At 43.7% G+C, this 14,152-nt stretch overlaps 2 protein-coding genes across 2 annotated transcripts; both read left to right on the top strand.

The window, feature by feature from the left end:
• Positions 1–5,887: 5,887 nt before the first annotated feature.
• On the top strand, positions 5,888–7,159 carry LOC133785610 (uncharacterized). The gene has a single exon (XM_062224829.1). The coding sequence runs from the start codon at positions 5,888–5,890 to the stop codon at positions 7,157–7,159; it is 1,272 nt and encodes a 423-aa protein (XP_062080813.1).
• A 1,211-nt stretch (positions 7,160–8,370) lies between these two features.
• On the top strand, positions 8,371–11,205 carry LOC133785609 (uncharacterized). Its single transcript, XM_062224827.1, has 2 exons — positions 8,371–9,065; positions 9,330–11,205. The coding sequence occupies exons 1-2, from the start codon at positions 8,371–8,373 to the stop codon at positions 11,203–11,205; spliced, it is 2,571 nt and encodes an 856-aa protein (XP_062080811.1).
• Positions 11,206–14,152: the final 2,947 nt, after the last annotated feature.

Here is a 14,152-nt window from a genome sequence, read left to right as displayed (position 1 = left end):
TATAAATTATTCTTACTGATAAAAGAAAGTTCTCCCCAAACGTTGATCCATGATGACCCCACCATCTTGGCAACCTCTCTGCAATACCTATCACCATATTTCCTTATTCCCATTATAACATACTCAAAGGTTGCGATGCCTATCACAAACTGCTATCGGGATAAGAATTTTGTTCCTCATTCATTATATTCTTCTCCATCTAGGCCTCCAATAAAAACCTTCAAATTATTGTACCTTTTTCCTAATGTCTGGATGAAAGGACCAAGAGAGTAGTACGAGATTCATCCAGAATTTCTATGTAATTTCAGTGTCCATCAGGGTCCAAATTTGGTCCTTATATCACTATAAACTTACACATAACACTGTAGAATCCTTTGCTAATTCAATTAAGACTTGCTTTTAATTCCTTTCATTTGGGATTTCCTTAACTGTCATTCTTATTCCTGTATACGATAATAATTCCAAGTATCCACTGGCTACTAAGCCTACTAGATACTCCACTCTAGTTCCAGTCGGATCCTTTAACCAACACCATGCATAGATCATCACTTCCTCCTGTCTTGAGGTATCATAGCAACACAACAATTGATTCTAATCTATAAGAAGACGTGAATCTCACCCAACTACCGGTACCATCATGCTTACCTAGGGAAACTCTTACTTCCAAGGCATTCTTCAGCCTTAACAAAGCTCTAACCAGAATACATCACTGTGCCGTCGATCAAGACAATTACAAGTCCAATTCAGATAATCTTTGAATACTCTTTTCACCTATTTTACAAAAACAGTTTGGCATTGACCAAACCCTCAACACATAACCTAGCACCCTCAGTGCCCTTATCCAACATAATAGCAACCTCCTACCTATCCTCTCCCCTGTTCTCCAACTGGTAATAACCAGGTCGAAGATCCCTAACTGCACCTGATCTTTAGCTGGTAATAACCAGATCAAAGATCCTTAACTATTTCTGATCTCTAGCTGGTAATAACCAGATCAAAGATCCTTCCTGATGTATGTCATCCTACTCAACAATTGAGACCTTAACTCTCACCGCTTTGTTAAAATCATTCAATACAACATTTTAGATCTAATTCCATCCCTGACACCAGTCTTATCCCCAATCCATCTCTTTGCGCAGACGAACTCCCTAACAAATTCCTTAGAAACTTATCTGGAAACCCACAAACCAACCCAGTCTGTCTTGTCCCATTGATATAACTCAAGTAGTGTCCATCAGATCAACTAAGGCTCTAATCATTTCCCTTGCAGTAGACCTCACACTCCAAGTATAAACGCCAGCCACTGCAAGGATTTCCCCTTTTTAAACTCAAGAGTTACCGCTCCTTTCTTACAACCCATCACCGTTTCCCCCTGCTTGACCGACTCTTCATGTTCAAAACCCTCACGTTGTAACTGTCTTCGAGGATACTTCAAGTAGTAGTTGATACATTCATCGGTCTTAGTGTGCTTCTGATCAACTCTCTCCGTACCTGATCTCCTCCCTTCCTGTACTTAACCTGGAATACCTTTGAAGAGTGAAGTTACTACCCTCTGAAACCTTACCTCTGACCCTACTGCTTCAGTCGTGATATCATCAGTATAGTAGTCGTTCACATTCCACTTCTAACTGGGGAGTAATCCAACTAATCACTAGTGAATCCTGAATGCAAACCATCAATGTCATTTTCTATTCTCTGCTCGTCAGACTTACTCATGTCGTTAAAGTACAAACGACTAGAAATCCTTACTAGTAACGCATCACACCCCTCTCGGTACAAGTGATAATTTCCTATGATGTCTCTTTCCTTGATCCTTATCTAGTAATAACCAGATCAATGATAAACTCCTGAAGACATCGTCCTATCTTGTAACAAGGTATTTAAACTCTTCATCCCTAGCAGGCAATATCCACGAGTCCCACGACACAATACTCTACCCAATTCACTTAAAAGTTGCATACTTTTCCAGGCGACTCAATAATTCCTTAAGCCAACCTAATATCACCCCTCATTGCGTCCCTGATACCAACTCCTTCCATACCCAAGTTCCAAGCTGTGGCCGAAAACTGCATTCTCATCTACTTTCCTACTGACTAATCTAATTCCCATTCAGTCCAATCAATATACTTCAAGAAATACTCATGACTGTCCAAAGTTGTCCCTAATATAACATATTAACTTTCCTCAACATATACCCATCTGAATCCTTCCTAATAGACGCACACCACCAACTCCTTTCAGCTCTCTTCCCAACCAAAGCAAAGGCTATCCAATCCACTAGTCACTTCTGAGAAACTAACCTTGGGCTTTAAATGAGTAAAGTATCCCAGTCTTAATGGCCAACCTGTGCACTGAACCCCCTTCCTGTCCAAACCAGGAGCCATAAACCACCAAAGGTTCTCATTCTTCTGATCACTGAGTAGCCACACTTACTACATTTCGACGAACGAAAGTATCATCACATGTATTCCCTTCATCTTAAATAATGAGGCCCTCTTTCTACTGCCCAAGCACAGACAACCAACTCAGAGTTTAACTCACAAATGACTTATCATCCCCGGCTTCATCCATTTGTACCATAATCCAAAGTGGACCGACCAACCCACCAAACTCAGCAATATGTACTATCGCTATCTTGCCACTTTCGACATCCTTTTACCACAATTGCCTAGTAAGGTTACTTGTCCCAATTTATTCTTCTCATATCACTAAGAATGGGGTTAGCCACACCCATTCATTAATTGATTCCTAAACAAACCCAAACCTTCCTCGAAACTAGAGGATAAGACTTCCATACAATAATTCTTGTCTGTTCCTCTTCAGTAACTTGCCTTTTTCATCCATCCAATAAATTCCATCAGACCTCACAGCCTGACTCATAAATCAACCAACACCTGCTGCGAATCTCAAGGGAAGGTGGAGGATTCCAACCCCCCAACCGTCATCTTCTATCCCCACCAAAACCAAAACTGAATCCAATTGACCATTCTCAATACATACACCCTGAATTAATCTGTCTTCACCGACTAAACTTCTCAGCCCTGACGTTTATACCCAAAACCAACTCAAGGGCAGATCCAAACAATCATAGCAATCAAACACACATAAAACATATCAAACACCCATATTATGCATAAATTATCAAATCTCTTTATCACTAGATGCGTTCATACCTTTTATGCCCTCCATACCAATAAACGGGTATATCTTATAAGTTCAATTTAACATATAATAACTTGCAATCCCTATATCGCCATTATCCATGTATTCAACCACATGCAAGAGCAATACTAATCAACATGCCTAAATAGCACCACACAGCAGTCAAGGGCCAGGCCCCATCAGTATCTCATGCTCCCTATTCATCAAACAGATATCAACAATCATATCTCACTCAAATCATTTAAGCGCATAATCATGCATACACAATTACCAAACCCTGAGTTGAGCTTGTCTCCCGCGGCGAATGTACATATCCAGCCAGTCTTCAGGACCCATAAACCTAGGACACTCTGATACCAAGTCGGTTTTTATTAAATTATAGACAATGTTTCGTCCTAATTTTTTAATACATTTATGTCATACATTATATTAAACATATTTTATTTATTTTTAAGATATTATTTTTTTATTTAAAATTTATATGATAATTACAAATAATAAAAATAAATACATTGTAACGCCCTGGATAGCCAAGACCGTTACACTGTGTGTTTATAAAGTGCCAGACTTGCTAATCAAGTCATTAAAGTAAGAGCGTGTTAATGAAATAGTAGAGGAACTAGGGTTAAAAGTGATTTGGTCTCAAAAGTTACAATTTTCATTAAGAGACATTATCCGGTTACACGGGATCCCAATTTAAAAATCAGTTTAAAGATCGTTTATAGAAGTTGTAAGACTCAGATACAATAACCAGCCATACTAAGGCAAAACAAGCAATTAGGTAGTCCTTGTCCTGGTCCACTTCTCGATCGTGGTGATCGAACAGCTAGCTATGTACATTTCACCTTGGAGCTCTCCACCTCGGGCTTGGTCCAGCCTGCCCTTGCCTTAACCTGCACCACGTAGCACCCGTGAGCCAAGGCCCAGCAAGAAAGCATGATAACATAGTAAGATCAGCAACACTTAACAAATATTTCACAATGCTCAACCAAAAATTCAACATTTCATACATTTATCCAATCAGTAATAACAGTTGTCATCCAGACAGTCAATCAACTATTTTCATAGCGCAATATTCACGTTCATAACCAATAGATTGTCATACCCATCAAATAACATTCAGGGTTGGTGCCCTTAGTCGCACCCTCTATTTAGCACACTGTCTTCGGCTCAATAGGGCCGCCCCCAGTGTAATACTCACTGACTCCGGCCAGCTTAACCGAGCTCAGTGATAAACAAGCTGCCTCAGCTCCCAGTGGCTGAGCCGCGCCCCAGTGCGCAAATAATGATTCCGACACCCTTAGGCCGGTAATCGCCTGTCCCATGGCGTAATAACACCATCTCACGACATGATAAACAAATATAGGGAGCTCTTAGTCCCATCGTGTCCACATGATTATTCATATTCACATAATAATGCATACAAACATAGGGAACACTTAGTCCCAACCTAACCACATACTCAGGTGCAGCTTTCTTACCTTTCAATTCACTGGTTTCCGATGCCACGTAGCCACAAGCACGGTCCTCTACCCTGAGCCTCTCCAAAGTCCTAATCAAAACACAAATATAATATTCTTTGTCATTAACCAATCCAAGACTACCTTCCCGGTACCTAATCCACACTCTCGGAACCCCCAAAACCTTAGAACAACACCCCGGAGGCATCCCCCGAACCCCCGGAGCAAAGGTCAAAAATTGCAAAATATAACACCCTGAAATTTGCCTTGTGCCGCGGCACCCAACACCAGAGACCCCTAGGCCGCGGCAAGCAAAAGCTGTGCCGCGGCACACCATCGCAGACCCAGAATTCTGGGTTTTTCCCTCACCTTTTCCCGAGCTCCAACCTCTCCAAATCACCCCAAACTCCATCATAAGTCCCAAAATCAACTCTAAACCCTTAATAAACCTCACAACAACCCAAAAACATCATGCCCAAGCTCACTCACACCTTCAATCCTAAAATCCACTCTTGAATTTCACACTTAACAACTCAAACCAGAAAATTAAGAACAGCTTGAACTCAAACACAAACCACACTCCAAACTCCCTATACCTTAACAGAAACAAGCCTAATAATCACACAGAAACCTTACCTTGAGTGGTGAGTCCAACCTCCAGCTCTAAACCTCCTTCCCCCTTGATTTCCCAATTCTGAGTTCATACAAAACCAGCCACCAATTTGTTTCAATTCACACTTATCAACCAAAAATCAGACTTGAAACTTAGATATACCATAACCAAAATCTTACCTCTGAGTATTCTTGGTCTAAGCTTGCTTGACAACTTCAATCACTCCTTAATTCTCCTTCCAAGAGCTAAATTCAGCTTCTCCCTTCCATCTTAGTTTTGCTCCTCTAGGTCTCCAACATTCAGCATAAAGCCCCTTTCTCCAAGTGTTATACGTATTGTATTTTCCTTCAGCTCTTACTCATCTATTCCCTGCCAAAAGACTAATTTAAGATTCATAGAAGGGAAATGGATCGAATTTTGAACTGACTTAAGCATCGGAGTGTCTTTCTTGCAGGGGATCCCGACGAGTCAAAGGAAAATTTCATTGGCGGAATAGCGACTAAGCATCATCCATTATTGGGAGAAGCCTCCAGATATAGAAAGACAAATTGTTGCTCCAACAATTGGCGCCGTCTGTGGGAATCGAAAAACATTACGGCCTTAGCCACGTCGTTGAACCAAGAAATCAAGATCCTCTACAAACCCTGAAATCATGCCACCAAAAGGCAACAGAGTTTCGGGCCCAGTCGCACAGAGCATCCCTCCGGCAGACGTGAGGGATCAGATCGACAGAATGTGTCGCCTGTTGGAAGCGAGCCAGCAGAGGTGCGACGAAGCAATCAAGACATTGGTCGAAGCTCAAGCTAGGCTCGAAGCCGAGATCGCTGAGCTGCGCAGATCCGCTGACACAACACGCAACACCCAAGCCCACAACAATCTTGATTCTGGCAGATCTGAAGTTCCAATCTACCGTGTTAATTCCCCACATCCAAACATGAACCCAGGTAACGAAAATTCCCAAAGCATCCCGCCGTCCTCCGGGGCCGAAGAACGACGAGCCCCAACCTCTGACACGCATGGGCGGACGGAACCAGAACCCACCGGATCTGCTCAGCCAGCAGCCAAAATCTGGCCTCAACGCACCACACCTCAAGACGTGCACGATTCTCCCTCTGAAGGTTGTGTTCCCTCAATCCGGTTCTTGGACAGTTGGAAAGAAGACATGATGAGGGAAATGATGCAGAAATTCTCAGATGGGCTATCAGCCTACGCCACCGAACATTTGGATCTAGTATCAAGAACCACTGAGAAATCGCCTTTCTCGGAATGGATTCAGAATGAGCCAAAGCCTCGGGACTTCATCATCTATTCCCTGCCTGCGTTCAATGGAAAGGGAGATTCGCTAAACCATTTATTCCAATTTCAACAGAAGATGGCATTAGAAGCTAATAATGAAGCCATTAAGTGCAAAGTCTTTTCAACGACTTTCTCCGGGCCAGCTCTGTTATGGTTCCGACAATTAAAGCCCGAGTCACTCAACAGTTTTAATGATCTCCGACGAACCTTCTTACAGCAATACAGTGCGAACCGAGAGGCACCCAGAACAATGGCCGATCTCTATCGGATTGAACAGGGGGAGAATGAACATTCGAAAGCATACTTACAGCGTTTCATTGACCTCGTGCATCAAATCCACGACGCCGATCCAATCACCGCAACAAATCTCTTCGTCAAAAGCTTGCAAGTGGGATCTCTTTTACATGAGAATCTCACCATGACACCACCATACGACATGGCAGACGTGCAGACCCGAGCCGAGGGCGTCTTCAGGGTCTTGGAATTTCTAGAACGCGCACAGAAGAAGTCCGCACTCATCTCTGCTCCACCAAAAAATAATCCTCCACCACCTGCTAGGGATGACAAGAGGAAGCGGAACCAAACAGATCACACGAAGGAAGGAAAAAGGCCAAGACAGGATCGATAGTCATCACAATACCCGTCCTTCGAATACACCATCCCGCAAGAAGTCATTTCTGAAGAAAAGAAAGACAGACCTATCTGGCGAGAGCCCTACAAAATTACCACTCCTTCTGACAGAAGGGATAAAAGCATATACTGTCTCTTCCACAAAGATCACGGTCATACGATCGCTGAATGCCACAACTTGAACAATCAGATCCAAGCCCTCATGAGGAGTGGGAGGCTTACCCAATACATCAAGGAGACGGGTAGACCAGGCGCCTCGCGGCATAATCCCACTTCTGCCCCCGCTCCACAAGCGTTAGACCCCGTGCACGCAGCCTCTGACAGCACCCATGAGCCTCTTAAGCAAGTCCCTATGATCCACGGGATCGTAGAACTCACTGACAATCAAGAGCATACAACCAAAATCCATAAAATAATGGAAGAACGAGTGAAGCGATACAAATCATTAGGCCACGTGGTCAATCTTGTCACTTCAGAAGACAGAAGCTGCCCAGCCTCTATAATCACCTTCACCGATGACGACCTGAAGGGCGTACACCTTCCCCATGATGATCCACTTGTCATTTCCCTGCAGGTTGACCATTGCCAGCTGGGCAGAGTTCTGATCGACGAGGGCAGTGGGGTCGACATCCTCTTCTGGGAAGCCTTCCAGAAGATGGGGCTAGAGAAGAATCAGATCCGGCCCTCAACCATGCCCATTTTGGGATTCAATAGCCAAAGAGTATATCCGAAGGGCGTCATTCGATTAACTGTGGTGGCCGCAGAACGCGACCTGCCAGTAGACTTTCTCATTATAGATTCCACCATAAGCTACAACGCCATCATGGGCAGAAATTGGATCCACCGGATGCAGGGGTAGTCTCAACTCTACATCAGGTGATGCGATGTCAATCACTCAACGGGCGCTACACCGTCGACATCAAGGGCTGCTATAAGCAGCCCAAAAAGTGCTTCCTTACCTTGAAAGATATAAATAGCTCTGGCACTGCTTCCCATGACAACTCCCCTGAAAAATAGCAATTACAGCATGACCTACCAGCGTGCCTAAAAGGAATCGATCTAGAGGAAGACCAAGAAAAACCCCAAGTTACGCTAGATACCTTAGAACAAGTGGGTCTAGACGACGTTGACCCCTCTAAGACAGTGCTAGTAAGTACCAAGCTCTCTGGAGAAGAGAGACAGACCCTCATATGATTTCTCAAGACCAGAATGAGAACTTTCGCCTGGTCTCCACATGACATGCCCGGAATAGACCCCTCCGTCATGAGTCACAGCCTAAATATCTCCAACAACTTCCCACCTGTCAAGCAGAAGCAGAGGAGGTTCGCTCCAGAGGTGAATCAAGTCATACAAGAGGAGGTCCAACGGCTCCTAAGCACAGGGGCAATCGAAGAATGCTTATACCCCAGTTGGCTTACCAACCCCGTCGTGGTCCCAAAGAAGAATGGGAAAAAGAGAGTATGCATAGACTACACAAATTTAAACAAAGAATGTCCCAAAGATAGCTACCCTCTGCCGAAAATCGATCAAATGATAGACGCCACGACAGGATATGAAAGAATGAGCTTCCTCGACGCTTACTCTGGATACAATCAGATCCCCATGAAACCAGAAGATCAGACTCACACGGATTTCATAACAAAAGGTGGTTTATATTGCTACAAAGTTATGCCCTTCGGTCTAAAGAATGCAGGCGCAACGTACCAAAGGCTGATGCACAAGCTGTTTTCCTCATTGCTCGGGAGAAATATGGAGCTTTATATTGACGATATGGTCATCAAGTCCAAACAAAGCTCTTCACATATAGACGACTTGACCGAGTGCTTCGACATCCTTGATGCTTATAAAATGAAATTAAACCCCTCTAAATGTGTCTTTGGGGTGTCCTCTGGACAGTTCTTGGGGTACGTCGTTAGTCAGAGGGGCATCGAGGCGAACCCAACACAGATTGCGTCCCTCTCAGAAGTCAAAGAGCCCTGAACCATCCGAGACATACAGGCTCTGATGGGCAAAGTAATAGCATTAAGTCGATTCATATCACGAATGTTTGACCGTTGCCAGCCCTTCTTGCAATGCATAAAGAAATCTACCAACACCACCTAGGGACCAGAGCAAAGAAAAGCGTTGGAAGAATTGAAAACTTATTTTAACTCCCCTCCTATATTGAGCTCCCCCATAGCTAATGAAGATTTATTCTTGTACTTGTCTGTCTCACAATTCGTTGTGAGTTCTGTTCTCTTCCGAGAAGAAGCCAATCATCAGAGGCCAGTGTTCTACTGCAGCAAGATGCTTTTGGACGCTGAAACTCGTTACAGTATGATGGACAAGTTGGCACTCGCACTCCTTACGACAAAGAAGAAGTTACGACAATATTTTGAAAGCCACACCATCATTGTATATACGGACTATCCATTAAAGCAAGTATTGAGTAAGCCCGACCTCTCTGGAAGGTTATCTAAATGGGCAATTGAGCTAGGGAAGTACGATATTCAGTTCTCTCCACGAAAAGCTAAAAAAGGACAGGTACTAGCTGACTTCCTGGTTGAAATTCAGTCGTTCACCCCTGACACTCTGCCAGAATTGTTAGAATCAGAAGATCAATGGGTGTGGACGATGCATACTGACGGAGCATCCAATTCCCAAGGGGCTGGTATTGGCATCGTATTAGAAGCTCCCTCGGGCCTCAAAATCGAAGAAGCCATTCGTTTAAAGCAATCCACGACGAATAATGAAGCAGAATATGAGGCACTAATCTATGGTTTAGAACTAGCACGAGAAATAGGCATCCAACGCCTGAATGTCAGAGGAGACTCACAGCTTATGATAGAGCAAGTGGCTGGAAATTTCGATACTAAAGCACCCCATCTGGCGAGCCTTCTACAGAAGGTAACTGACTTGCGATCGCATTTTCGCCAGTTCGAACTCATACAAGTACCTAAGGAGCAAAATCAGAAGGCCGGTGCCCTTGCCAAATTAGCCTCTACAGGAGGTTGCACACGCCAGTCCTCCATATCTATAAGCCGATCAAGCAAAGGCATGGAAGTCTATTCAACCTCATCAGAACCTGAATGCTGGATGGATCCAATCATAAGATACTTGTCCACCTCTGAACTCCCACCTAATCCAAAAGATGCAAAACTTCTGCGCCTTCGGGCACAACGCTATTCCATAATCCATGGGACGCTGTACTGCAAGTCCTTCAACGACCCCTACCTATGGTGTTTGCGCCCATTAGAAGCTAAAAAATTGTTAGAAGAAATACATGAGGGGACATGTGGAAATCACACAAGGGGACGGAGTCTGGCACACAAAGCACTTACAGCAGGGTATTACTGGCCATACATGATGACAGAAGTGCGTGATTATGCCAAAAAATGCGACAAATGCCAACGATTTGCACCGACCATCCATCAACCTGCTCAAACCTTACACTCCATCGTTGCACCTTGGCCTTTTGCAAAATGGGGTATGGATGTGGTAGGTGAACTACCTAAGGCTGCTGGAGGAAGACGGTATGCTCTTGTAGCCACTGATTACTTCACGAAATGGGTTGTAGCAGAGGCTTACGTCACGGCCAGCAAAACAGACACTATGTCCTTCATCTGGAAGCATATCATATGTCAATTTGGGATATCGTGGGAGATAGTCGTGGACAATGGAACTCCGTTCCAAAATGCAAAGGTACAAGAACTATGCGACACATACAAAATCAAGCTTAGCTTTGCCTCTGTCACTTACCCACAAGGCAACGGTCAAGTAGAGGCTTCCAACAAAGTTATCTTTGCCAACATTAAGAAGAACTTGGAAGATAAAAAAGGACCATGGGCAGAAGAAATACCGAAAGTGTTATGGGCATATAGGACAACAAAAAGATCCTCCATGGGAGAATCTCCCTACGCCATGGTGTATGGAACCGAGGCCATCATCCCAACACAAGTCGGCCTACCTACACTTCGGACAGAGATCGCATTTGATCAAACAACAAACAACATTCAACTACTGCACAACCTAGACCTTCTAGAAGAAATACGTACGGTGGCATAATTACGACTAGAAAATTATCAAAGGGTTGCAGAACGCTACTACAACAAAAGAGTCCACTCACCCACATTTCAAGAAGGTGATTAGGTTCTGCGTAAGGTCACAGGCAACAAGAAGAAGCTAGAACCTAATTGGGAAGGGCCTTTCGAAATCATAAAAGTACTAGGCAGAGGGTCTTACACCCTAAAGAATGTACATAGTGGGAAAATCGTACCCCGTACTTGGAATTCAATGTCTTTGAAACAATATTATTGTTAATAGTTGTACTGTGCAATTCAAAAGTAATACAACAACTTTCCATTTTTTCACATTTAAAAAAAAAAATTCTCTTGTATATTCAATTTCTTGACATTATTGTCCACCATATTACACCAAGCCAGACACGTGACAATTAACTTTTCACTCGAAAGGTTTCCTCAATTATATCCCCACCCACCCTTGTTCAAAAATAACATTATTCACGTGCACTCAAAAACCACCTACCACAATGGCTATAAATAAACAATTATCTGAATGCCCGCAGTTACCAACCTCTCCTAGCAATACACCGTATGTCTTTAGTCTCAATACATACGTTACCCACACCTACACACCAATAAACAAAGAGCAATAATAATGCACAGCGAGGATCACACCCCGCACATCGGCACCAGGCTGAATCTCAGCAGATCGTGGCAGCAAGGCCACTACACACAATCTGCATACACGATCCTACCGCCTCTGCCGTTTCACTGGATTTCGTACCGCATTCTAATCTGACTTGACTAAGCTCACAGGGAGCTACGACCAGCCATTTCGCAGTCTAATCTGCCCTGACTACGCCGATCTGGCCGCCCAATAGAGGTGCACTGCAAATCCTACCCTCTTACCCGCATAAGAGGAGCACCTCCTGCTGTCTACTCTGCCCTGACTATCACAGCAGAACCATCTGCTGTCATGCTTCGGATTCCTCACCAATGTACATTAGCTGGTTTTGGGAGGAACTTTTCCCGCAGTCGCACCCATATCCTACACAATGGGTGCCTCTAACAGGATACACGACAGCCCAAACAAGCCATCACTATACTACACGGTATGGGTGCATTGGAAAGATACCTGCCTCACAATCTTGACCTCTTTACATCTGCCTCGGAACACGTTCGGTCTAGATCACATTAACCCCTCTGACCTCATGGGAAAGTTTCCATCTCCAGAGGCCGAACCCATTTCGATCAAGACCACTAAAAAACTCCCTACGCGTAAGAAGGTCTACCACCCAACAATAATGACAACGTCGCAGGAGTACAACACTCTTATCACTATAACTTAAATTGGCAGATGCTAAGCGTGGGCACATATATTTGCTAAATTCCTTTATTAATAAACAAAAATGAATATTTGTACTATGCACGATCAGAAGGCAACGTGTACCCAAAAATGGCAATAAATCAGAAGTTATTATTTATAAATTATGTTACATTAACGACAATATTAATTCCTGATTTCATAATTAATCTATTCTCTATGCACACGTATTCTCTTGCCCATAGTTAATCCCATTCAATACGACGCATGTACTCTGCCATCGCTCTCTCTAGCTTCGGATGGCCTAACCCATAACGTTCACACGAGATGTAGTACGGGATGCCACTTCTTATAAGTTCTTCCATAGCCCACGTTGCGTAAAGCCACTGAGGGTTATCAAATATCCTCCTCAAAAAGGGAACCTTCGTCCACTCACGGTGCTCACCTGCAACAACAATGTTGTCAGCTCCAACCCATCACCAAAACACTAAGATGAATCATTCACACAACACTTAACTGGGCATTCTCTCCCACCATCTGTATGATCTTTCGCTGTATCTCGCACGCAATGGCCTAAAGGGTCTATGAAGCTTCTGATCCGAATAAACCATATGACTTTCACCTGTCATCACGCCTTCAATTAAGTCCTAAACGAAAACGAACACATGCAATACACACACCACGCTAGCCAACAGGAAACAAAGCTCAATTTGTATTGATAATTTGCTCTATTACAATCATCTACATACTAGCGGCCAAAAGAGTCCAAAGAATGCATATACAGAAATTAATTCAAAGCAAAACATGATAGAATTTAACAAAATGATAGTGTGTCGTTCATTCTACGACACATCTTTCGCCATCTGGCTTGGCCTCTGCAACAGGCGTGGATCCTGATGCCTTCTGATCAGACGCCACATTGGCAACACTATCTTCAACAGCTTCTCCGTTGGCATTATACATCAACCCCAGCGCATCGCCCCTCAACTTCAACTTCTCCAGATGACACGGCGGATAGGAAATCTGCAGATCCCCAAGTTGATTCAAGTACTTGTCGACATCATACTCTCCTATTTTTACATCGACACTTTTACAATACATCTCCAGTTTTGCCCATTTCTCCTCTGGGGTCTACTTCTTATTACGTAATGCCAGATCCAGATACTTCACAGTATCTACCTCAGCCACCCTCACGAGTTTGCGTTCGGTGATCTCTTGATCTCGAATGCACTGCCTTGTGGCTTCAATCACCGCCACTACTGCCCTCTGCAAAACCAAAAACATTATGAAATCAACACACGTGTTTTATGGGCCCATTAATTTTCTAATACATCAATAACAAAAGAAGAGTCGCATACCTCTGCCATCTCCTCCAACTGCTTCTTGGTTTCGGTCACCGCCTCTTTTTATTCCTTCAACTTCTTCCCTAAATGAAGTTCAACCTCCAACTTCTGCTTCCTGGCGTCTGCTGCGCTGGCCTCAAGACCATTTGACCTTCGCTCTAGCTCTTTTTTCTCTTTTTCTAAGATCTCCTTATCAATCTGCAACGACACTATATCCTCTTCAAGGTCGTTCATCATACTGCTAAGCTTCTCCATACGGGCTTCATGCTGAACGCAGACTTGATTTTTCTCCATCCACTTATTGGTCATATCCACCAAGTCAG

Source organism: Humulus lupulus, chromosome 6 (assembly GCF_963169125.1).
Source record: "Humulus lupulus chromosome 6, drHumLupu1.1, whole genome shotgun sequence".
NCBI lineage: Eukaryota > Viridiplantae > Streptophyta > Magnoliopsida > Rosales > Cannabaceae > Humulus > Humulus lupulus.
Note: the sequence above shows the minus strand (reverse complement) of the source record. Positions and strands in the feature narration are given on the sequence as shown.

Excerpts from the sequence above, each read along its gene's own strand:
- LOC133785610 (XM_062224829.1), top strand. The coding sequence starts at position 5,888 with ATGCCACCAAAAGGCAACAGAGTTTCGGGCCCAGTCGCACAGAGCATC.
- LOC133785609 (XM_062224827.1), top strand. The coding sequence starts at position 8,371 with ATGAGAACTTTCGCCTGGTCTCCACATGACATGCCCGGAATAGACCCC. Across the intron at positions 9,066-9,329 it reads TCCTCTGGACAGTTCTTGGG|CTCCCCCATAGCTAATGAAG; the intron begins GTACGTCGTTAG and ends TCCTATATTGAG.